This window comes from Phocoena sinus, chromosome 9 (assembly GCF_008692025.1).
Source record: "Phocoena sinus isolate mPhoSin1 chromosome 9, mPhoSin1.pri, whole genome shotgun sequence".
NCBI classification, from domain to species: Eukaryota; Metazoa; Chordata; class Mammalia; order Artiodactyla; family Phocoenidae; genus Phocoena; species Phocoena sinus.
In genome coordinates this window covers 43,543,117-43,568,825 of record NC_045771.1, presented here as the reverse complement: position 1 = coordinate 43,568,825, position 25,709 = coordinate 43,543,117, and the positions used below count along the sequence as shown (strand labels likewise).

Below are 25,709 nucleotides of genomic sequence, written 5' to 3'. Positions count from 1 at the left end.
CTCTAGAGCATGAGACTCTTTGGCTTTTGTTTAAACTTTATGTCAGCTTCTTCCATGTGATCCTTAGGTCCTTGAGTTAGTTGAGGTCAGACTCTTTAAGAGTCAAATAAAAGTAGCTTGATCCATCACGTGAATACAATAGAATATCCAGCATCCCCACCAGAATCTCCAGGGATCCTTGGGGGATGGCTTATATTTTCTTTGGTCACCACTGGCTTTGTGTTTCAGCTTCTGCTGTTTTCTCTCTCTTTGTACCCTTTCTCTTTCCTCTATTCTCTCCTCCCCCTCCCCCTTCCCTCCTCCTCTTCCTCTTCCTTCTTCTTCTTCAACATCATTTTGTCCTTTCAGGGACAGCCCCCCTCTAGTCTTTTCACATTCTATCGTTCTATTGAGTCGGGGCTTGCATAGCAGATTTCACTGAAGGTTTACCGTCAGTGGAGATGATTACTTTTCAGGGAAGCACAGTGAATAACATAAAATGAACTATTAAGCTCCCTTTGTTCTTAAAAGGTCTTAGATATTTTGCCTTCAGGAGAATTTCACTGTTTCCCTCTTTTGTTTGGGCTCCAGTCTCCTTTCCTTACTGTCCATACTTTTTCCTTGAATATCTGTCTTTTCTTTTATAGCTTGCCTTCCCCAGTTCCAAAACATCTGCTGATTTATTTTCCTCCTTCCCAGCTTATCATGGCCATACCTTGAAGCCTTATCTTTCTACAACCAAATTGGCAAATAAAATACAAAGGTATTCTAAGAACAAAGCAGAATTGTTTAGACATGGCTGGCTAAAGGCATTTCCACTGATTTGTGTGCTTCTTGGGTTGCCAGCGTGTTCTTGTGCCCCTGGGATAGAATTAGCCAGTTCACTGTTGTTGAAATTCTCATGCTGTGGGTCATGGTGGAAGCAGTGTCCTGTCTAAGTGGGAAAGTCATCACAGAGGAGGTGTCGTTTGGGGCCTGGCCTTGAAGATAAGTAGGCTTGATTGATGCTTTGAAGCTGGTATCGTGGATATTCTGAGTCAAGTCAGAGGTTTCTCACATGAACAATGGCTGTTGTATTGAATGCAGATTTTTCTGTCTGTTCGTGGTCATAAGACAGACTACAAAAGGAACGTCAAGTCTTAGGAAACTTGAAAGTCATAATTCTTCCAAATGAGACCTTTTACAGTTGGGCTAAGCCCCTGCAGAACAATGTGGAAATGGCTTAAATTAGGCTGTGCATGGAGTCTCTGAACCATTCTTTTGAATGTTTTATCTTATTTTGAGCCATGATGACTTTGGGATTAAAGTAAGATTGTATGTTTTTTGAAAGTAAAAGGAAACATACCCACACAACAGAAGACAGAAAGGAAAAAAAAGGAAACACAGGGATGCTTACTAGATGCATCTTAGGCTAATTAGACTTTTGGCTTGTTGGACACTGATTTGCTGTTCGATTCTCCCTTGACCAAGATGCATTCACACAACATACCTCTGCTTTTGTATGACAACATTCTTTTCCTGTCTTTTCTCATTTTCAGCGATAGCCTCATCAGAGGTTTGTGTACACAGAGTACCCAGTGCACCTCTTATTTATTTATTTGTTTTTGGCTGCGCTGAGCCGCATGTGGGATCTTAGTTCCCTGACCAGGGACTGAACCCGTGCGTGCTCCCTGCAGTGGAAATGTGGAGTCTTAACCACTGGACCGCTGGGGAAGTCCCCCAGTGCACCTCTTAGGGTGACACAGCCCAGGATCATATTTGAATTATACCACCTCTAATAATGATAACACTTACCATCTGCCACCTATTGGGTGTGTTTAATGAGTACCAGGCTCCGTGCTAAGAGCTTTACACCAATATTTTTAGGTAAAATTTACATTTTCTAGAGGGATAATTCAAGCCATTGGTCACATTTGTTCAGGGGGATAAACTCATTGAAGGGTCTTTTTGTTCAGCAGTCTACTGATGTATCAATCCACCAGTCCAACCATCTATAAAAGATAGGAAAAAGGCAAACCAGGTTACCACAATTTGAAAAAAATACTCAATTGAAGCAGAGCTATTTTTAATTCTTAAAAGACAGCAGTATCTCTCTGATTTGAACAATTCTAATTCTGAGAATAGCATTTAGCATGTGCTTATAGGTATTTCAGCGTTTCATTGGGCCTCCTAATAAATAGAGATTGCTTTTAACCTTTTTACAGGAAGAGTGTGGGTATAAATCTGATGAGTGATGATTAATCTTTGACTTCTCAACTTAGTCCTTAATTGAAGTAATATTTCAGGGATGTTTTATGTGATCCAAGGAATAGAGACTCAAATACTGAAAGAAAGGAGGATGTTGGATTGTACCCTTTATTCGGGGTTGCTTTTTTGGTCCTTTGGGTCCCCAATCAAATCCTCACATCAGGGAAAACCAAGGTAATTCTACAAGCGGTGTGATGCCTGTGGAAGGTTGGACCCTGGGGGAGTTGGAGTCTGCCTCTCTGTGCTCTTTGAGTTAGCGTCACCCTTCATGCCAATGGACTTATCATTTCTTCAACTGAGATGCTATCTCATTAGTTCTTTTTCCCCATCCTAGTCCTTCCTGGGATATCTTGACTTCTCCTGCCTCTTCCCTGCCAATACCCACTTTCTGGATAATTTTATTTATTCTTTCAGATACAGCTCAGGTATCACATCCTCCAAGAAGTCTTCTTTCCCTCCCTGTCCCCACAGTTCCCAGATTGGCTTCTTTCCAGAGCTGACCATCTTGCTGTATTGAAATCATCTTTTGTGGGTGTATTTCCCCAGTAGACTGAGCTCTGTCAGGATAGGATGTCTTAGTCATCCTGCTTCACTATGATGAACTCGTAATAAAGATTTGTTGAACTAAAAGGATTCAGTGTGGAATCAGAGTCTCTTTAGCAAAAACTCTCTAAAGTCATGACTCCTGGGGATCCCCTGGGAACATCTGACCCAAGGCTCTGTTTTTGTGCAGCAAAATAGCTGGTCTTGTGAGAATGTTTAACACTCCTGTGATGTAATTGCTGATGATAAAGTGGGACATACCTGGCTTCTGTCTTGCTAACGCTATGCCATTGCTTCCCTCTAGGTCAGAGGAAAGTATTTGACCTCCCGTTTGGAAGCTGCCTCTTTCGCAGTGATGTTTATGACAATGGATCCTCTTTTCTCTATGATAACTGCACTGCATGTACCTGCAGGGTAAGGTGGTTCTGAGGGGCTGTGGTCCAACACTGATAGCATTTTTGGTTTTTAGTATTAACATAGCCAAACATGATAATGTGTTATTTATGGGAAGGAGGCATTATTGATGTCACTTTATGACTAAAATCTTACTTCAAGGTCACAAGAATGTTCAAACATAGGACCCAAATTACAACTCACTGTCATCTTCCCAGGACCAGTAAGTTAGCTCCTGGTGGTGAGAATTAAACTCTTAGCGGCTGTCCTTCCTGAAGGACTTTCTAAAAAAATCAGACAAATGCACGTGGCAATGTTCTCTGGCTCTAGTTATTCAAGATGAATTTTCTCTGATGCACCTGGCAATAAAAATGGCTTTAATCACATTCAAGAGAAAAAGGCATGGATTCACAGTTTATCATAAAAATAAACCTGGTAGCTTGGGAAGAGAGTATTTATGTGTTGTTCATTGTACCATTTCTTACTTGAGTCATTACACACTTTTCTCAAAAGGCAACCACAAGTCTAGTGACTGGTAAAGAAAGAATTCCACAGCTTCAGAAATTTAAAGGGATACATATCACACGTTTCTAGACTATGTTTATGTGGTGATTTATTTCTGAAACCGAGAAAATCATTTATATGGAGGACTTCAGGATCATTCATTAGTGAGTTAACCCAAACATCTATGTGACACGAGTTTAGGATAATACATTTTGGTGGTGATAGTTGCTGTTTTGTTTTTAATAGCCAGAGGGCTATAGAGGGAAAGAGGAGCTTTTCTCAATGTCAACTATGAGTCAGTAGCTGGGATTAGAGTTCAGAAGTTCCTGGTTACTTGAGGCATGCTTTGTTAAGTAGCATGCACTTCTTCAGGGAGGTGGCCCAGTAGGGTCTGAACTGTCTGTTCCCTGGCACTGAACAGTGAGTAATTCTGAAGCTCGGGACTACCTTCCTGAGGCTCCGTCCTCTCCTCTGTGGTTTGTATTATCCTGTGCTAAACATATAGTCACTCCTTCCGCCTTGGCCTCCATCCTCAGGACTTCTCTTTCTCTCCAGGAATTTCACAGGTTATAGCTTCCTCTTGGGGATACTGAGCCTTTGATGAAACACATCACATTTCCAATTCTCTTGATTACAGGAAAGCCAGGCATCCCAGGAATGGAAATTAGTTATGCTTGCAATATTTTGGGTCTCATTCTATTTTTTGTCTTTTTTTTTTGCAGACAAATTTTTTTAAAATAAATTCATTATTTGTTTAGTTTTGGGTCTTCCTTGCTGTGCGTGGGCTTTCTCTAGTTGCAGCAAGCAGAGGCTACTCTTTGTTGCGGTGCACGGGCTTCTCATTGCGGCGGCTTCTCTTCTTGCGGAGCACGGGCTCTAGGTACGTGGGCTTCAGTAGTTGTGGCACACAGGCTCTAGAGTACAGGCTCAGTAGTTGTGGCGCACGGACTTAGTTGCTCCACAGCATGTGGGATCTTCCCAGCCCAGGGCTCGAAGCCATGTCCCCTGTATTGGCAGGTGGATTCTTAGCCACTGCACCACACACCAGGGAAGTCCCTTGGGTCTCATTCTTTAAGAGATTCTTTGAGAGATGATTAGGCAATATGTCCCAGTACTCAAAAGAAGTATAACCATTCCTTTAAGATGTTTTTATCAGAGTATGAGTTCACGGTCATTTCTGGGAAATTGGATGCTTGAAGAATCAAGCTGCAATCATTTGGGATGATCAGTATTGTTTTTTTATCTATTTAGAGCTTCCCTCTCCGGCATCCCCATCCAATGCCATGACAGGTACAGGAAATAGTTCTCTGAACACAGTATGGTTTCAGGTCTCCATGCCTTCAAACTTAAGGATTCTTCTGCCTGCCGTGTCCTCATCTTCTTTAAATTTGATTAGCAAACTCCTCTTCATCCACAGCAGCCCATCTCAGGTGTCACCTCCTTTAGTGAGGCTTTCCTGACCCACCTAGATTGGTAATTGTTCCATCTTCTCTACTACCCCTACACCTATACTAGTTCTGTTTACCACATTATACTGCAGTCTTTGTTTAGATGGTTATCTCTCCTCTTCGTGAGTTCCTTGAAGACAGAGCACATCATCCATCTCTGTATTCTCATTGCTTAACCCAGTGCCAGGCAATGATCTAATGGGTACTGTGTGTGTGTTTGTGTGTGTGTGTGTGTGGGGGGGGGGTGGGTGTGTATTTAATGAAAGTTGGGAAATCTACCATGAAGTATGCATTATTCGAGAGCTAGTGAGTGCCCTTGTTTTTCAAACTTGAAATCAAGACATACAGTTTGACAAAGGATTTTTTTTCCAATTTATGAGTTGACTTATAATAATTTCTATGCGCCAGATACTGTGCCAAGTACTTTACATATTTCATTTAAACTGCACAATAAACCTGAGAAGTAGGTATTATCATCTCCATTTTGAAGATGAGGAATCTGAGGCTCAGGGAGATGGATTTGCACAAGATAACACACAATAAATGAACTGGCATTCTACCCTGGTCTTGTTCAACTCTACATCCTATTCACTATATGATGTGGTTAGAACCTTAAAAATAAAGAATAATAAATGCCTTTTTTTTGAAGGATCATCTCATTGTCATATTAATTTTAAGTGGATGAGTTAGTGGGAGTATAGTAGATGGTACCAGAAGTGCCTCTTGAAGTCATAGAATTAACGTAGAAGCTATAGAAGTTACATCTGTTGACTTACACAACCTATCTGTATGCCGTGCTCAGAAGTGAGTCATCTCTCCAAGCTTACTAATAGGGTCTATGTTTCGGAGAGGGGTTTAGTCTCTCATTTCCCTGCTGTTGGCTCACACTAACTCAACACTTTGAGGTCATTGCCCATCTACCCTGGGACACTTCTTTCTTCCATCTTGTCTTCTGATAAGTTACATAAATGTTTTGCTCTTACAGTCATTCCACCTGACAGTCTACTCCAGAAATTGCAGCTTGTTGGCTGGGGAACTGAAGAAATCTACTTTTTTTAGTTGCTCTGAACATTTCTTCCATGCTTTGTTGAGTGAATAAGTAGGCACAATTTACTTGGCTATTTTGTTCATAAATGCTACTTCTTTAGAAATCAAGCCATGCCCCTTTACTTTACAGATATAAACTTTGTCACCCTCAGAGTTTAAGTGGCCTCATTTAAGGTCACACAGTTTATGGAAGAGCCGTAGAACCCAGGCCCAGCTTTGGAACTGCTTATTTGGTTCCTTTGTGAACGTAGAACACAGTAAGGAATTTCATCTTGACATGGAACCTGAGCTCTAAATTTTTACTCTTTGATCAAAGGTACGCTAAACCTTTACACTAAACTTCTAGCCATGGAGGAGAAAGCCATAAAGCCATGGAGGAGAACAGAGGGAGCACAGTTAATGAAGGCTGCAAAAGAGGAAAAGGGTAGGAAGAAAGAAGGAAGCTTGTTGGCCCACAGTGACCCAGGGCTTCTTGCCACACATTGGCTCTAGCAGAATCATCAGTCTCTTGAGCATTAAATGATAAACCCTTGGAAGGTGGGGAGCACATGTCACATAGCTGCTTCTTCTTCTGGTCCAGATACTAAGTCAGCAAATAACATTTTGAAGTGAATGAAAGATTTATGGCAACAAATTAACATATGGTATCTTCAAGATATGTTTTAAAGCAGTTAGTTGTGGGTTGTTAAAGGAAGGCGAGGTAGGATGTTTGATGGAGGTGGAAATCGTTTTTAATGTCCAGTTTGCCTTTGGGCCCCCAGGACTCTACTGTAGTGTGTAAGAAGAAGTGCTCCCACCCTGGTGGATGCAGCAAAGGCGAGGAGGCCTGTTGTGAGGAGTGCCTTCTACGAGTGCCCCCAGAAGACATCAAAGTGTGCAAGTTTGGAAACAAGATTTTCCGGGTATGTCACGAGCCAAGCTCATGGGAACTGTTGTACAATACTGAGTGGTAAAAAGCTCCTGACAAAATGCAGATTGCAGTATTCCATCTTTTGTATATATACATGTGTGTATGTGTATAAATGTACTTATTTATATTACAATATTATATATACATATGTATTTAGAATCAAGGACACACAGGGACAGAGAAGCAACTGTTTGAAAACGTGTTTTTCTTTGGCTTTACTTTTGCTTTATAAAATACTTTAAACCTGTAAAACATGATTCCCCTTTCCAAATGTGGTGGCCAGCGGCTGGGGCTGAGCTGAGGATGTCCCTGGATGGTACAGCTGCGGGTGCCCAAACGCCCAGGGGCATCTCCGGCAGTCGGAGATGCTCAGTGCTCCTTGCCAAGACCCTGATTCTTTTAGAACTTTTCCACTTAAATTACTTTTTCGAAGAGAGATTTTCTCATTTGGAAGATGTTCGGGTGAGGATGTTCACAGGGTATGTGGCCAGCAGAGCAGGTGAGTAAAGGTGAGAGAGCTCTGCCCCAGCCGAGCTAGAAGGGCTGTCTGCTGCCCATCTCAGGTATGTTTTACATCGTTTTCTAACAGCCTGGCTGGGAAGTTGTGCAGCCACCATTTAAACGTCTGGATGAAGATTGTTGGCTTTGTCCAAAGAGCTTCCCATCTAGACTGTTTTCCCCAGGGGTGGAGGGAGTCTCTCTGTATCTGAAGGCATCATCTCGGGATATCATGAGAATTGAGACCCTCAGAATCAAGTCAGAGACAGAGGCACCTCAGGCCTGCTGCACCTAGCTAGATTTCCTATTACAAGGGTGGAGGGAGAGTCTTGATTCTTACGGCATCTGTAAGAAGCCCTGATGTGTCATGCCTAAGGGAAGGCCGTCCTGTGTGTGTTGTGGTTACACCAGGCTTCCAGAGCCACTCACGTGTCCACTTTACACAAAGCCTTCCTCTGTCTCCAGAGCCTCCAGATGCAGTAGGCTCACTCTGATGACAGTTCTGTGTGCAAAGTGCTTTCCAGGCTCCTCGCCCTGGAAAGGTCCCTTCATATAAGTAGACGAGGCCTGAAGTAATTTACAGAGTCCTAGAAATGTGCACTCAGAGAATTTGCAGTAGTCAGATGCTCTTGGAGACAGACTCAGTCAGAGAAATAAAAGGCACTGAAGAGTAGGTAGTCCTTAAAATACCTTCAAAAAATGAGAAGGAAGAGAAAGGGAAATAGTCAACATCAAAGATCTGGGCTAGTTTTTCTGTTTCTACTAAAATTTGCTGCTTAGATCCATAAGCCCAGAAAGGAGTCCTTGCTTTGCCTGTAATCTCCTTTCTCACAAACAAGGATGCACATTCCTGCATGTTCTCCAGAGGTGCAGGGTTTTTGTGACTGGGCATTCGGCAATTGCCAATTATAAATCCAGTGAGTCAAAGAAATTCCTCAAACAGCCCTTTCTGGACTAGAAAATGTGTCCCAAAGTGCTACCCAGCTTTTTGGGAGGAGAGTATCAGACAGGCAGGGACATGGGACAAATGGCTCTTGGAATTTTCTGTCTGGGCTCCACATTTTCAGATGGCTTACGGGTCAGGTGTCCTCCTGGCAATGGGAGTCATATGAATTAGCCTCTGTTCTTTGCATGTTCGTGCCCTGTGTGGGCCAGAACCATGTCACATCTGGGAATAAACTAACCACCTGCGGACATCTCAATTAACTGCTGGCATCTGGGACAGCTCAAACATTTCAGTCCTATGAGATGGAAAAATTAGACCCTTGTGGTTGCATCATGTATGAAAACTCTTGTTTGTCTCCCAGGGTGAAGCTAAGTAAACAATGTAGGAGGTGCAAGATGCAATATGACTTGGTTAGATGTACGAGAATTCTTTTTATATCCTGGAGGGGAAATGCACACATACACATACACACCCCCTCCAATCTAATCTTTCTATCAAATCAGTTAGATGTAGATGAACACCTCAGAGTAATTTAGTCTAATGATGGCATCCATCACTCAGGGTAAGAAATGCTTTCCTTGACAGACAAATCCCAGCCTGCTGGATTAACTCCCATCAGCCTCCAGCTGATAGAGAATCCTGTGCTCTCTCCTGTAGGATGGAGAGATGTGGTCCTCTGTCAACTGCACCATCTGTGCTTGTGTGAAAGGCAAGACAGAGTGTCGCAAGAAGCAGTGCGTTCCCATCAGCAGTTGCCCTCAGGTATGTGTGCAGGTTGACTTTCTCTCTACCTGAGCATCTTGAGAACCATCCTGTGTGTGGCATGGTCACCTACCACCTTCTGAACACAAAATCCAGATCCTCCAAAATTGCCAAGTTCGCAAACAGCCACATGTCCCTTGCAAAACTTGCTCCTTTGCTTTTATGGTTCCCACTCAGATTGTAGCCTAGCGGGACAATAGCTCTTACCTTGCTCCATTTCTTACGGACCTCTCCCAGTTCTTTGTTTCAATGTCTCCAACTCCTGTTTGATCTGCTCCCTGTTTCTTCTGCTGGGTTTTCTGTCGAACATCATAACCGTCCTTTGCATTTTCCTCCTTTCTCTCTCTCTTCTCAAATCAGAATTTTCTTCCCATTAACCATTCAAAGGAATATGTGGTTGTTTATTAGTAAATTTCCCAAGGGGTTTCACCTGCCCAGCAGCACCCTCCAGCCCCTTTACTGAAGTTTTCCCTCTCTAACCCTGGCCTCTGTTGTAGCCCCAAATGGAAATAGCGTCCTTATGGAAATATCTCTTTTCAGAGACCCACAGTTCCAGCACACTGAATAAAGCAACCATTATCTTCCAAAGCATGAGCTTCATTGAATTCACCTCAGCAACTTGAAACCTTTCAAGGTTTTATGCATTTTGGGAAAATGTCAAGCCCATTCAATACCGTCCAGTGAATGAAAAAATACATCCATATATTCAGGACATGTCTTCCCTTCTCTGTTAGAGACAGCTTTTAATTTTATTCACATCTGTTATTATTATAAACAAAAAGTTGCTGTTTTTACTTGAGGGCCAAATGAGGCACAAAAAAACAACAGCTGTTGCTATTGCACAACTGAATAAAAGGGGCAGAAAAAAAAGAAAAAAAAACCCTAATTAGTCTTGCTTTAAAAAGCCTCAGACATAAAACTGAAAACCTCCTATAAAAGAAAAAAAGAAAAAAAAAAAAAAAACCAGGAGATACAATGAGAAGACTTGAGCATGGTCTGCTTATAAATATTCATTGGGAAAAATGGGATCACATCATCTCTGCCCGTCCTCGGGGAACCCTTGCTGCTAATGAACTCTGGCAGCACATGTTAGTAATAATGGGCTTCCTTATTCTACAGACAAAAACAGAGGGCTGTGCTGCAGGCGTGATGGTTCTCATTGTCCGCTTGCCATGGGGAGGTCAACGCTCTTTCAGTCACCAGCATCTCATTAGTGTCTCTTCTTTGTGGACCGTATTTGGGCCAGGAGCATCCGTCCCTCCAGGCGGGCCTGTTCCCGCCTCACCCCTCCTCGGCTTGTCAGAGCCCATCAGGCAGTGCCCGGCTCCTGCCCCAGGGCTTACCTTTCTGTTTCTAGGCATTTTTCCAACCATTCCTCTGGTTCATACTTTCCCTCCTCAGGGGCCAGCACAAGCACTTTGGAAGATAACTTAGTTCTACCATGGAAATCCTGTTAAACACTTACTTCCCCTCCCCTGCATTGCCTGGGGAAATTAAAAAAAAAAAATTTCTGGAGAAGCAGACTGTATTCCTGCTCTGTCCTTCCTGGCTACTACACATCTTTTTCCAGAAGTATGCGTGCCTTGTTGAAAAAGAATTTTGTGGTTGGATTCCCTCCCTGACAGTCCCCCAGGGGCAAAGGAGTGCCTTTTTTGAGAGGGACTGAGGGTTCCACTGGGGACAGGGTCGTTATGACACTGTCATCTCATCAGTGTTAATATGTACTGAAACTTTCTCTGTAGTCACAAGACCAGTCTTGTTTGTTGCTGAGACCACCCCTCTGAGGTGGGTGTTGTTACTAGACCCTTCTTACTGATGAGGTCACAGCGGGTCCAGAGTTCTCCAGCAAGTTACATGTAAGTCAGGAGCGCAGACTTCATAGCTTGCACTTGATTTATTCCCTGCCTAATTTAGTGATCTGACCAGCCCCATTCTCACTTCCTGAAGAAGGGAGCTGGCTGTTTCTGTCGAGGTGCAGATGTAGGGAATCATAGTCACCCTTTGTTGAGGATTTGGTTTATACAGCTCTGCTCCGTTCCGTTAGCGTACCTGATGCCACCCTCTGGTACTATCATTCCATCAGCCTGAGCCAAGCTCCTCTGGCTTTGTCCTCAACTGTTTTCAGTCACGAGAAGCCAAAGGAGACCTCTGTGCCAAATAGAAACAGATAAGAGAGCTCTTGGCCATAAAATTGTCATGGTGCCCCAGCCATGGGAGGGCTGCCAGTTTTAAGTCTCATTCAAACTTGTCATAGCCTTTAATGTACTACCTTTTAAGGCTTAGCTGATGCAAAAATGAATCAGACATGGTTCTAATTCTTCAATAATCAGCTAGTGTCTTGGTTTTTTTTTGGTTAGTATGATTTTTTTTAAGTACCTAAATCTATTCCTGATGCAATTGACAGGTAGTAAACCAGTGTGTGGCCTTGACACAAGTCTTGGGCCACCTCTCTGTGGTCTGTTTCCTTAGTTTCCTATAAAGATGGGAAACGGGCATCTATATTTAGAGGGTTGTTGTGAAGCATAAATGAGATAAAGTAAGAAGAACGTATGACATTCTTTCTACTGTATAGCAGATACCAAATAAATGTTAAGTTCTCTTAAAGATTAAGATGAGACCTCTCTCATCTTAAAAGTCTGGAGTGGAAAGGGCTTCCCTGGTGGCGCAGTGGTTGAGAGTCCGCCTGCCGATGCAGGGGACACGGGTTCGTGCCCCGGTCCGGGAAGATCCCACATGCCGCGGAGCGGCTGGGCCCGTGAGCCATGGCCGCTGAGCCTGCGCATCCGGAGCCTGTGCACCGCAACGGGAGAGGCCACAACAGTGAGAAGCCTGTGTACCGCAAAAAAAAAAAAAAAATCTGGAGTGGAAAGAACGTGGCCTATAAAGTCACACAAAATCAGGTTTGATTTTGGGTTCTACTACCCTTGTATTGCGTGACATCAATTTCTTCATCTATAAAAAGGAAAATGCTCAGCTCATAAAATTCTTGTGCATCTTAATAACACAGATTATGATAACATAATATTAATTAAACCCTAATATGTTCTTAATATTAACTTATAAAATCCTTACAATTAACCTGATGTTAGATAACCTAGGGGAAATATCTAGTAGGATGTTTGTTCCATAGCATGTGCTTCCTAAATGTTAATCTTCTTCCACATTTCTTTTTCCCTGTGATTCCACTGAGTCAGAGATAAGAAAGATCCATTCTCTGATAAGGGTCCTGAGAATATGCTTCTTCCTTTAAATGTCAAGCATCAACAAAAAATTGAAATAAATGCAGTAGAGGAGATTACACTGTATTTCCAGAAAGGTAATGGAAAATTACTCAGGATTTCAAAACCCTCAGCCTCATTGGCTTTGACTACATAATAGTGACTTAACAGGGATAGCATACTGCTTTCTGAAAGAAGAAATCACACTGAATTTGATCCGTAGCACAGATATTGTTCGTGTGCATAGGCCCAAGCTTGGATTACTGTTTATTTTTGGGCCCTTCCAATAAGCAAAGACAGAATGAAGGCCTTGCATGGATTGATAGCTTGACAGCCAATTCCCATTTCTTTGTGTGTGTACTTGGTCTCTAGAGGGCTAGATTTGGGTATCAGTGAAAAGGTGGAATCCAGACTGTCTCCATCTTCACTCCATGTGAGAAAAATCACACCAATGAGGCCTTTAGATATTGTATTTCTCAGAGGATAAAAACAGGAAAGCTTTCTGAATGACTCTGCCTGGCCATAGAACCTGATACTTGAAACTTCATTTTTACCACCATCATCACCATCTGGGCATTGAGTTCAAATACAGCTGGGACTGATTTCATTGGTTTGTCTGGTATTAGATTTAAAAAAGAGTTTTGTCCTCAGCAGACCCTGTTTCTTAACACTGAAATCTTATTTGTTTTTCTCTTGATTAGGGTAAAATTCTCAACAGGAAAGGATGCTGTCCTATTTGCACTGAAAGTAAGTTTGTTAAAAATATGCTATTAATATTTATTTTGCATTTTATAGTGCAACAAGGAAAACGGTGGTGTAAGTTTTCAGCCTATTTTAGTTCTGTAGGTCTAGGTTGGGATCATCTCACCTTTCTACAGACAATTTAAGTCAATGGTAATCCTCGAACGGAAGCACAACTGAGACAAATGTAGATGTTTCCGTTGGAATTTGCTGCTCTGAGAAATTTAGAAGGCAAACGGTCTGATGAGGTTTTAGGAAGGACCAGATAACTTCATGTGCCTTTTAACTGCTAATAGCATTTGCAGTCATAGCGGCTAAGATAATGATATCCAGTAAAACCAAACATTATATATAATCTAGGAGAGATTTTCCTTCTATCATTATGAAGCCAAACAGCTGCCCTTCTTCCTCCCTCACCCCCACCGTTTTGCCCTTTCTCTTGGGCAAATCCCCTGTTGCTGTTGGTAGAGAGAAAACAAGAGTTCATTGGGTTGGCAATGGTTTGGCTATCCTGTTATTTTTTACTGAGCTGTTGAAGGTTCTCTCTAACATGGCTTATTCTGAAAGCCATCTGGGACTGTACAGAGAGCATAGCAACAGATTTAATGTCATCCCCACATGTAGGCATGCCCACATCTATTAGTAAACCACTGTTTTAGTCCCCTCACATTCATATGCTTTCGAGATAGCTTTCTGAAGTGTTTCGTTAAAGGAGGAGTATTCATAATGTCACTGTCAAATTAGTATGATAAGCAGGATTAACCAAGCCATGGAGTCTGTTAGAAGGTATTTTTGAGCCATTTAGGCTTAGAGAAGTGGGCTTTGATGACAGTTGAAAAGCAGCTTTCACATGGGAACAAGCGTTCCCATTTAGACAATGGATGCATAGGTTCATTGTATATATTACCATATATACATATATTACTATATATATACATATACATATCTATATCTCACTATTTTTGAGACTGAGAGATATTAGACAATTATACACTATACACTGGATGAAAGTGCGGGCTGAAAATTACATTATAGATTTAATAAAAGAATTTTTCTTTAAAGGTAAGGAAGTACATAAAATAACTCAAAGGAGGCCAACCAAGTATGACTTAGTAGAGCCTCGGAATTATGCAGAAAGAAGAATTAGCTATGATTAACACACCAGTTGATCTTAAAACATGTGTATAAACTATTACATTTAATCATCTTCCCAGAGACTCTCTGAGGAAATTTTGTTTAGGGATGGTTTGCAGGCCGCTTCCAGCTTCATTCCTTTTTGGATGAGCAGAGTCGAGTCTAAATTGATGAAGTTTTCCTCTGTATCCATGTCGATGAAGATGTTTGCATTTCCCTAGAAAGTACCTCCTAGTTGAAGCAGAGACAGACTTTAATGAACTCCTCAGATCTTCTAGCTGACCCTTTCGACTTGCATGAACACAGATAGGTTACATCTGCCCATCTCACTGCTGTCAGGCAGGAACACTGCTTATCAGCGTAATAAAAACATATGGCCAGTCTTGTACAGAAACAGCCTAAATCTTGAATTACCTGACTTTATGTTGCAAGAATCAAGAAGGATGATTATTGAGATCGTTGAGAGGAAAGCTACATTTCATTATTAGTTTATCCACTATGGGCTAGACTTTCCAAATGTAGAATACTGGTGGCTTATTAGAAAACAAAAAGGAAAGAAAAGAAGAATAGAAGGATGGGCATGACGAAACTAAACCAAGTTTGTAACTGGTCATATTAAATATTTATTGTACATGTGTTATACATTGTATTGTAAATATAAATGTTGTACATGTGAATGAGTCTGTGACTTCTGTCACTGAGAGAGGCAAGTTGGCAAGGGAGAAGCCACCCAGCTGGAGGGGCACCAGGGAGATCACTGACTCTGTGCACCTGCGTCCAGCAGGTCAGTGTGGGAAGAGCCCAGGCGTGTGGTTCTTGGTCCAGATCAAGATGATATCATCAGATGGTGATGTCTCAGTTTCCTTTGGTGTTCTTTCCATCTGTTTACTCTCTCTTGCTCTCCAGCAGTTCTTCCATCAATGCTGTAAAACACATTCTATTTGTAGAGGTTTATCTATTCAGATCGAGTTATGAGATGGGATGACTTCCAGTTTTTTTAAGCAGTGCCCAGATTTTCATAGCACGTTCAGGTAGACTTATTCCAATGTCCTTTAGCTGCGGCCAAAAGACCTCCTATTTTGAAATTCCTTTGTCATTATACCCAGGATCCAGAACAAACCTTAGAGCTCGTTTTTTCCTCCTACGTCAATTATGAAAGTTCTTCTGGTATATGGGTTCCTAGAGCAGACAAACGAAGGTTGAAGTCCAAACTAAGGCTAGTGTGTTCTAAAACCAGAAAAATGACCCATTTCTGTCTCATTCAAACAAGATCACACGTGCACATATATACCCCATTAGTTACTGCAGAGTTTTCAACCTCAGGATTGCTGATAGTTTGGCCAGATAACTCTTTGTGGTGGAGGCTGTCCTGTGCATTGTGTGATGTTTAGCAGCATCTCTGGCCTCTACCCACTAGATGCCAGTAGCATCCCAGCAATATCTCCCGACATTTCCAAATGTCCCCTGGGGAGCAACATCACCCTTGGTTGAGAAGCATTGGTACTGCAAACAGGGGTAACAGTGTAGGTGAATCCAGAAATAAACACCTGTGGTACTAGTAACAGTAACTTGACTCTTAAGACAGTGATTAGATGAAGCAGGAGGGTAAAGTGAGGCTGACCTTTGCTGATGTAAAAAGTGACAGGGTGGGGGAACTTCCCTGGTGGTCCAGTGGTTAAAACTCCTTGCTTTCACTGCAGGGGTCACGTGTTCGATCCCTGGTTGGGGAACTAAGATCCCACATGCTGCACGGTGTGGAAAAAAAAAAAAAAAAAAAAAAGACAGAGCAGAAGCCTCTGGATTTAATTGAATGTATTTCTATATTTTCATTGCCTAGCCCTAGAAAAAAATTGTAAAGGCATATTATATCTCGATCGATTCACGTCAACTAAACCGTCTTTGCTTTAGTTGCTGGGAAGCTAGAAATAAATTTGTACCCCATCTCTAACAGCATGTGGTTCTTGAGTAATAAACTTTCTCCTGACTTTGTCTTATATGTCTACTACCTTTATGTGTTTTGGATTATTTAGCATGTATGTGTGTAAACTACTTCCAATCCTCTTTTGGAAGGAGACAGGAATAAATACTTAGATATATATACGTACATACACAGATGAAATGGACTGATTACATAGCTTCAGATCTAAAACTTACTTTGGTTATCTGCAGTGAGATGAGTGTTGCATTGTTTCCAACAGTGACATTGCCTTGTCTGTTTCTAAAATCCCACAGAATTCCTGCTTTATTGACTGGCTTAATCTGTCTTGGTAGTGTTTGGGGCTCTCTCAGACCTCTGAAAGGAATAGTGAAGGGAAAACTCGAAGTAAACGTGTAGAACATTTTTAGTCTTCTCCTTGCAAGTCAGTGATAACAGTAATTTATAATTTTGTAGGTAATAAGCAGTAATTGAGGCACAACATGGTTATATTCCTTACAGTACAGTAGTCTTTGGGTTGGTCTGAAAGGCCAATGATGATTCTATCAAAAAAAAAAGTCCTTTTAAAATCAGACCTGAAGGAAGTATGAAAAGGATTACTGTCTTTTAATAACATGGGGCATTCTCTCTTTCCAACTGAAAAGAATTAAATTTTGTTTAGATGATTTCTTTAAAGTAAAATATTTGAAGTGAGCTAAACAAACATTATAAAGCTTCGCTGCAAATGCTGTTTCCTGCCAAAGTATGAGCTATAGCCTAAAGCGAGTCCTGCTTTCCCTGAGCTGAGTGTGATGGGATCATGAGTTGGGGGCCAAGAAGGCCACTGTCTGTTGTATGTATAGCACTTGGTTTGTGTGAAATGTTATCTTACTGTGTGTTGGCAAACAGTAGGTGGAATCTTGACCTAGCCACCCAACAGAGACCTGAATCAGATAAATTCTTTGCTGGCTGAATGTCTGTTTTCAGACATGGAAATGGTACTTAGTGGCAAAGTTTTCCCTGATAAAAGAGGGAGGTGTGTGCGTGTGTTGGTGTGTGTGTGTGTGTGTGTGTGTGTGTGGAGAGAGAGAGAGGGAGGGAAAGAGAGACTGACTTTGAGAAAGAATTTAGTCTCTTAACCATCTACAAGACCAGAGGCAACCAAAGGCAGTCCAGACATTGATGCCCCATCTCCGGTCTTATAGATTCATTAAGCTGTGCCTGTAGCTACATCAATCCTCATCATCAGAATCCCAACCCCAAAACAAAGTTCACGATTACGTAATACAGAGGAGGGTAGGGTATTCTGAGCACAGATGTGCATTTAATTGAAATAACCTCAACTACATGTCCCACAAGTAACAGGAAATATCAGATTTCAGCAACTCAGGGTACAAGGAGGCTCACAGTTGCCAGGTGACTTTTTAAAACCCCCAAGTGTTAGATTTCCAGCTGTGCACAGCACTGGGGTGCCTGCTGTCTGAAAGGGGCCCTGCCTGCTGTGTGCACCCACCACGGGCACGGTGGAATTGCCCTGCCTGGTCTTAGCCCACCTTTTTTAAGTCCCTGAGCATCCCTACAGCGATCTCCAATTAAAGAGTGGTTGTAAGAAGGGGAATGCAACAACTTAATGAAACAGTGACCTTCGGGTCCATTTTATGAGAAATCTCCACTGACAGAGGTTCCGCAAATTAGTAATTCTGTGTTTGAGCCTCCAAGACTGTAAGCAACTCCAGGTCCCTTAACACCAAGAGTCTGTCTTTAACTCAGGAAAGCAAGGAAATTTGAAACCGGAGCTCAAGATGCTTGTAGAATAAGAATTTGTGGTGTTGACTTTAGCCCTGCCGAGGAGGAGGAGGAGGAGGAGGAGCAGGAGGTGTTAAGTTAAGTGGCCACTGAAGTTAGCCTCCAGCATCTGGAGGTAGGTTTGTCACAGCTCCCAAGGCCCAACCAGCAGACAGGGTGGCAAATAAAACCCAACTGTACCACACGCGGCGGCTGGGAAACCCCACGCAGGCAGAAGCAGCATTGGAAGGGTGTGAGGAAATCGGTTTGTTTTCCATTTTATATGCTGTTCTTTTCTACGGGATACTGTTACCTTCAATGTTCTGGCTGTAAATTGATGCAAAGTTGGAGGAGCCTGAGGTTATTAGGGGTTATTATCCACCATGTATTGTCAGTTTCTACAGAGTGTTAGTAACTTTGTCAGTTCTGACTGTTTAGTTAACAGTCATCATCATGGAACAATAATGGCAGTCATTGTAATAGCAGCAGCAGCTAATATTTATTTATATTAATAAACAGCCCGAACACTGTCCTGGGCTATCTTTGATCTTATTTGATCCTCACATCCATTTCATGGTCAAGAAATGTTATTAGCTCCATTTTACAGCTGAGGGAACTGAGGCTCAGAGGTTAAGAACGATGCCCAAGGTAGGTAGTGGAGCCCAAATTCCTCCAATGAAGTCTGGCCCCAGGGCCTGGGCTGGAGTTTCTACCATTGACTTCTTAGTCATTTTGTTCGGTTTGACAACCAGGTGCAGTTAGGAAGGGAAGAGAAGGTCCGAAAGGCTTTACAACTGGTGGGGATTAGAGATTGGAGAAGGATTTTAGGAAGAGTTTCCAATTTGATAGTGTTTCCCTCCACACCACTCAGGGAGAAAGGCAGACTCAAGTGCCCACGTTTTCATCTACCTGGCGACACCTCCACCTTTCTGCTCAGGTCCAGAACAGTTCGTGACTCAAACTGGCGTGGTTTTTCCATGTCCGCTCATTTTTCCAGGTATTTTTTTTTCCTTCTGGCAACTCAAGGTGGAGGTATTTCCAGCAGTAAGTGAAGATCTCCCCAAAATTTCTTACTTACAGTGATAAAATACATATAGTTTTAAGTTTGAAATCACTGTGTATAAATTCCATTGGGAGTAAGAAAGAGCAGAATTGCTCTGCCAGTCAAGCTCATCATCATTTTAGCATCATGGAATTGTATAAATGAATGGACCTTAACTATGAGGTCAACCTTTCTACTTCTTAGGTGAGGAAACTGGGGCTCACAGTAGTATTAACTTGAAGGGCTATGATGAAAACCTGCATTTTTTTACCTCCTTCTCCAGTCTTCATTCTGTAGTATCATATGGCCTCCCTGGTTTTTTGCTTGGGAAAGTATTCTTAATACAGATATACCATTATTAAATCATTCAGTTAAAAGTTACTCTCTTGCCTAATTTTGAAAGAATATATCTTTATACATAAAGATATGTATAAATTCATTATTAGACATCTGGCACATTTAGCCAAGGCTGCCATCTTGAATCTCAAGGAAGATGCAAATACCCAGTTTTTAAAGAAACTTGTGACCAGAACCTCTTAGAAGTGGTGCACCTAAACTACCCCTAAGTGACAAAACAAAGAATACAAATCCCAAACTCTGAGACGTATACTTTGTGGGAAAAACTGTATAATAAATTACACATGACTATGCAAAGCTGAGGCAGATTTATACCTCTCTGGAGGTCACATCTCCTCTGAATCAAATAAGAACAACAAAAAATTGCTACTCTGCTGCCACTACAATTGCTCCTATTACCAGCCACGATTTATTGAATGTAAATCTCTGTCAGGCATTGTGATAAATGCTCTCCGTGCATTCTGTCACTTAATCCTCACAATGATCCATGCAGTGGAAGCTATTTTACAAATGAGAGATCTGAGGGTCTGAGAAATTAAATAAGGTGAGGTCAGCCAATAGCCTGGTCCGTGTAACTCCAAAGCCCAAACTTTAAGCACTATTATATGTTCTTTGTTGACTACATTTTTACTCATTTTGGAGGTTTACCACGAAATATATATGAAGTTTGCCAATTTCTTTCTTCTGTACATGATTAAGGGCTTCTATTTGAGAGCAGTTGTATTTGCTCACCTTTTAAAACCTTATCTATGTTTCTGAGGTCACTTCACCTCTTCAGCTTTTTGGATTACAATACTTGAATTCTAACCTTCCTTGGGAGTTTGGAGATATGACTCATTAGCTGCGCTCAGTGGTTCCCTTTGATGTGAAATTCATATTTATGAGTAGTATCATCCTTTTCCTTATCGCAGTCCCCTTCTTGGTTAATGCTCTCCACCCCCAACCATTGCTCCTTTCCTCTGCTCTGCCCTTTCATATCTCTCCTTAGTACACACATCTGTTCTGCTTTTACTTTACACCTTTTCATCCTGTGAGCTCACAGCCCTGCCTGCATCTGCAGTTACTCTCTCATTTTGGTTTCACATTTGTCCAAACTTCCAGGTCCTTAACATAGGACTTCTTGACAAGATATGAATATGGTAGGTCTCAGCTTCTAAATTTTTTGGAGAGTACATTCTTCTTTCACAAAGGAATGTATTTGAATTTGATTAACAGTTGCTACCTTTGATTCTATAAATTATCTGGGTTGGGAGTTGGATGGAGAGATCAATGGCTGTTTCCAGCCCCTATCTGTTGACTGAATTTTGGCACCCCCTTTATCCCAGCTGCACATGTTTTGAGTCTTAATGTTATTTCTCATACTTTGGGCATTTCTCTCCCTTGTTGATAATCAGTCATCAGGTCTGGTTGATTGTCTCTTTGCGTGTTTTTTTTCTAATAAATAATTTCTTTCCCATTCCCACGGCAGCCAGAACCTCATCCTATTGCCTGCAACTAACTCTGTCTTTTCTCCGTTGGCCCCTTCTGCATACCGCCGTCGGAATCCAAACTTGGCTTTCATGAAACCAATACCGGCTTCCTTCACTGGTCTCTCTCAGAATTTCCCAAAGTTTGTTTTATAAAACTCTAGTGCTGAGGGATAGTAATGAATAAGATTTTCAAAACAAGGTTCTATTATTAAATACATTAGGGAAATGCTGGGTCAAGTAAACTGAAATTTGTTTCCTCACTGCAGAATTCGCAGAGCCCTTTCTATGCCAGTGTGCAGGGTAGACTTGCAGGAGGATGATGGAGCGTAGAGTCCCTCCCAAGCTAATTTGGGCTGCAGAGGATTTTTTATTTCTACTTATTTTGACAGAGTAACAGGCAGGATTGATGTTTCATAGGAAACATGTTAAGAAATGCTGGTTATCTGGAATACATTTAAACTTCTCAGGCTGGCAATAAATCTCAGGCCAATTTATTTAGACGGCTTGGGTGTCTTACATCTCCTGAAGCAACTACCCACTCTGGGCAGATCAGTCTCCTGCTATTCTTGTGCAAGCTGCCTTCTCTCCCATGTCCACGACTTTGTTAACATTCTTCTTTTGGTCTAGCGGCTTACTCCATTCTACCCCCAAATCTACATTTGTATGTCTTTTATAGATGAACTAAACTCACATTGTCTTTTCAACACATTTACATTTTATAAGTATGTTACAGTCTTATCCAGCCCTATTTCAGCAGGCAGTGGGTATCTACTTGCTAGATTTGCATAGCATTTATAGTAATACAACTAATAATGACTACTCTCTAAGCATCTATTATACTTTGGGCACTTTTGCAATGCTATCTTTGACTTTATAACCACCCTGCAGAGTAGTTGTTCTTCAACTCATGTTACAGGTGAACAGACTGAGGTTATACAGGTAGTGTGCGTGTGTTTTTGTAGTCATTGGGTAGCAAGACTGGGATTCAAACCCAGGGCTCTCTTCTAAGCAACTTACTTAATGTTCACAAAGCTCTAAGGTGGCTTTAAAGCTGGAAGATAGGTTAATTTAGAGATGTGAAACCCATCTTTTCACTTAGGTAAGAAGTCCTCTTTACTGACAGATAGCAATTTCTAGTTTAAAGAGGGCAGACATTTTAAGGTCAGAGCTTGGATGATAGAGTGGCAAAAATGCATCTTCTATAACAAGTTTGTATTAACACTCAATGAGTTTCCAGCATTCTGGAAGGTGCCCTGGAGGACATGGATAAAAAGCTGATACAGACCCTGAGTTTAGGAACTTGTAATGTGGTTGGGGAGATGAAATGTAAACACATTAAATGAGAGAACCATGTCATATAGTTTTTAGTTAACTTCTAGATAGGTATCGTTAAACTGAAGTTCATGAACTCTTAGGAGGTCATTGATCAGTCTTAGGAAAGGGTGTCTGTGAGCCTCTAGATTTGAGTGGATATACTCATGTGCACTTGGAAGGAAGAGTGTCTATACATTTCTTCAGATTCCCCCAAAGCTCTCTAATCCCAGTTTCTTAACAACAATGACTACGTAGGATGCTGTGGTATAGGGTGTAAATGGAAACATCAAGTCATGGTGTGGGAGGCACTGGCTTCAAAGCCACAGAGATTGGGTTGGACTCTATCTTTACTGCTATTGGCTGGGTGACCACGGGCAACAAGGAAACCTCTCCAGACTCATTGCTAAGAAATTAGGGTAATAGTATATACCATGTGTAGAGAAATAGTGAGGATTAAAGGAGATAGTGAAAATATGGAAAACATCTGGCATGGTACCTGGTGTAACCTAGTCACTCCAGACCAAGTTGCCTTGACTTTTGCTAGATTTATTAGTTTCCTATTGCTGCTGTAACAAATTATTACAAACTTAGTGTCTTAAAAACAATACACATTTATTATCTTAAGTTCTGGAGGTCAGAAGTCTGAAATGGATCTGAATGGGTCAAAATCAAAGTATTGGCAGGGCTGCATTCCTTCTCGAGGCTCTAGGGGAGAATACGTCTTCATGCCTTGTCCAGCTTCTAGAGGCTGCTTCTAGAGGTTAAGAGAAAAACATTGGAATTTTGTTTTCAGAAGCAGCCCGACTCTATTAATTCTCATAGCTGTCTTATTAAAATAGGTAAAATCAAAGAGATATGTTTTAATCCAGTATTTTTATTTTTTAAAACAAATGTCCTTATTCCAAGAGTACACATAGTGATTATAAATAATAAAATGTAAATGTAAATAATAATGTATATACACATAAACAAGAAAGAGGAAAATAAATGTCACACGTAATTTCATTACCTAAGAGAAAAAAGTCTTAATATTCTACTCTTTTTTTTTTCCAGTTCCTAGACATTGTATACATATTACTGAAAACAAAACAAAAATGACGTCTGATAATTTGACTTAAAAGACTATGAAAGCACATACCACTGCTTGTAAACTGGCTTTTTCTCTCCATCGTCTGACTTAAACATATTCAGGCAAAGATAGTTATGGAAGGGTCTGTTTATTTAGCTCTAACTGCCACTCCAGGCTTTCCAGAAGAGTGTGACCAGACATCAGAACATCTTGGACTGTGACTCATTTCACTGGGTCTGCTGAGCAAAAATTATATGAGGATACAGTGTTCATTTTTGTCCCCTAAGTGTTTCTATAGTTTTTTTTCCTTTTCAGCGAGGCAGATTTTTTAACCCTGAGATTCTCACTTTCCGTCATTCTCTGTGCATGTGTTCGCTGCTCCTGCATGGACACCTCGAGGATCTGGCATGGGGACCTTGAGGTGCCAGGAAAAAGGGCCAAGGTTTCAAAATTATATTAGTTTGTGATAAAAATGTCCCAAATGAAACACATAATTCTCAGGCATCTTCCTCATCATGAAATTTTGTTGGCTTCTTCTATATTGCCCTTATACAGAAAAATCATCCTGATCTCCAGACCCTTCTCTTCCACAAGTTATGGCCTCTTGAAAAATATCTTTCCTGACAGCCCTGCTCACACATGATTTCCCTTGCCTGGTCTCCCTGGATGTCCCTCACAGCTTCCTGCCCAGCTATGAGTAAGCTCAGATTTCCCTAGGGCCCCAGGGCCATTCTATAGGCAGTATATTTTCTGTTGCTTCTTTGAGGATTTGGTTTGTCACATAATTGACCTTATCTACATGTACCCACATCTTGACTCTTAAAAACAAAACACAGGGACAACAAAAATGAAAACAGAAACATAAGGCAGAAGAAAAAAATTATCGCTCATGGTTCTACCACCAAGAAACAATCTCAGTTTACAATTTTGGGGTATGTGTGTGTTTGGATATTTATTTTAACACAGTCAAGATTATCCTATAGATAGAATTTTGTTTCCTATTTTTCACTTAATATGGTATAAGCATTTCTTCAATCATGAACATTATTTACAGACTTTTTCAATGACTAGATAATAGTTCATTTTATGGATTTACTACCAAGTGCTTAGCTATTTGTTTAATGTTAGGAGACAATCTAAATATCCATTTTCTTACAATGTGTCCATGATCAGTAGGCATGAAGAATAGTGCTAGGGTATGTAGTGAATTCTTGGTAAACGTTAGCTGATACTGTTTTTGTTAGTTGTCATTTTGATGCAGTTGGGGTCAGAACACCTGGAGAAGCTGTATGTTGTTCCCTACAGACTCCGGGCAGAAGGTGTAGGCATGCCCTGTGCCTGCTCACAACTGAGAGAGGATTTCTCAGGAATATAATTGCAGCTCCTTCACTTGTGCCTTGGCCTTTGCCAGCTGAGGTCCATCTATTTCAAGCTCAAGAGCTCAAAAGCATTGATTGGTTCTGAGTTTTCTTGACAAGTATGTGGCATTAAAAACTCTGAAAAAGCCCTTTTCTTGAATTTGGTGCATCTGGCGGTCAGGTTAACATTTAGTTCTTTGGGGGCACATGGTAGCATTAACTTTGAACTATTATAATTCTCCTGATGCCACTTGAGGTGTCCCAAAGAACGGCCTTGCTCCCTGTCAACCAAAAAGCACCATCTTCATCCCAGGGAAGGATTCCATTTGTCAGACTGTGAGAGCAATGTGTGATAGGACAATTTTGAAGTAATCACATGGAGAAAGGACTGGAAAATGCAGTATGGGGTGGTTAGATAGGTGGGAACGCTAGTTGGGGGGATATAGGATTAAGAAGGTGAGGGTGGGGTACAGTGTGGAGCAACAAACTGAGTCAAACTGGAGTCACAAGGAAAGAACACCATAAAAAAGGATAAGAAAGGAATCGAAATGGCGGGTGAATTAAACTGTTGCTGGTGAACTTTCAAAGCTTTCTCTCCCACCCTTTTCTTCCACCCTCCTCCCCCAAGTAGTGCCTTTTTTATATTCCTTGAAGTATTTGCTCATTGAAACTCTCCTACACACCAGAAACAGTCTGTTCTGTGAGTCTCTATTAAATGTTGACAAGGAAAGCTAACTTAGAACAATAATTAATTTACGAAATTCCCAATACGTATGATTTATATGGAGTCATGTGAAGTTGACATATGAAATGACATAACGTATCGTAAAACAACATTACTCTCCAAACATTTTAGAAATTAAAAGCAAATGTTTGCCTTGGATCCAGTTGGTCCCGTCAGATCAGTTGGCACATCCTTCCTCTGTATTGATGCTTACTTCTTCTGTTACGTATTCAGAGCAATTATTTGTATAGGATAGTTTCATATTCTTGACCTGTTCTGGAAATCGATCTTTTTATTTTAGTTCTT

General features: G+C 41.3%; 1 protein-coding gene across 3 annotated transcripts in view; it reads left to right on the top strand.

Annotated features, from left to right (window-relative positions):
- Nucleotides 1-25,709, top strand: part of BMPER (BMP binding endothelial regulator) — a 269,975-nt gene that overhangs the window by 154,877 nt on the left and 89,389 nt on the right. For all 3 annotated transcript variants that reach the window (XM_032644100.1, XM_032644099.1, XM_032644101.1), the window contains exons 8-11: nt 3,074-3,183; nt 6,923-7,063; nt 9,173-9,277; nt 13,197-13,242. In XM_032644100.1, coding sequence (XP_032499991.1) covers nt 3,074-3,183; nt 6,923-7,063; nt 9,173-9,277; nt 13,197-13,242 — 402 coding nt within the window. The remainder of the gene's footprint in view (nt 1-3,073; nt 3,184-6,922; nt 7,064-9,172; nt 9,278-13,196; nt 13,243-25,709) is intronic.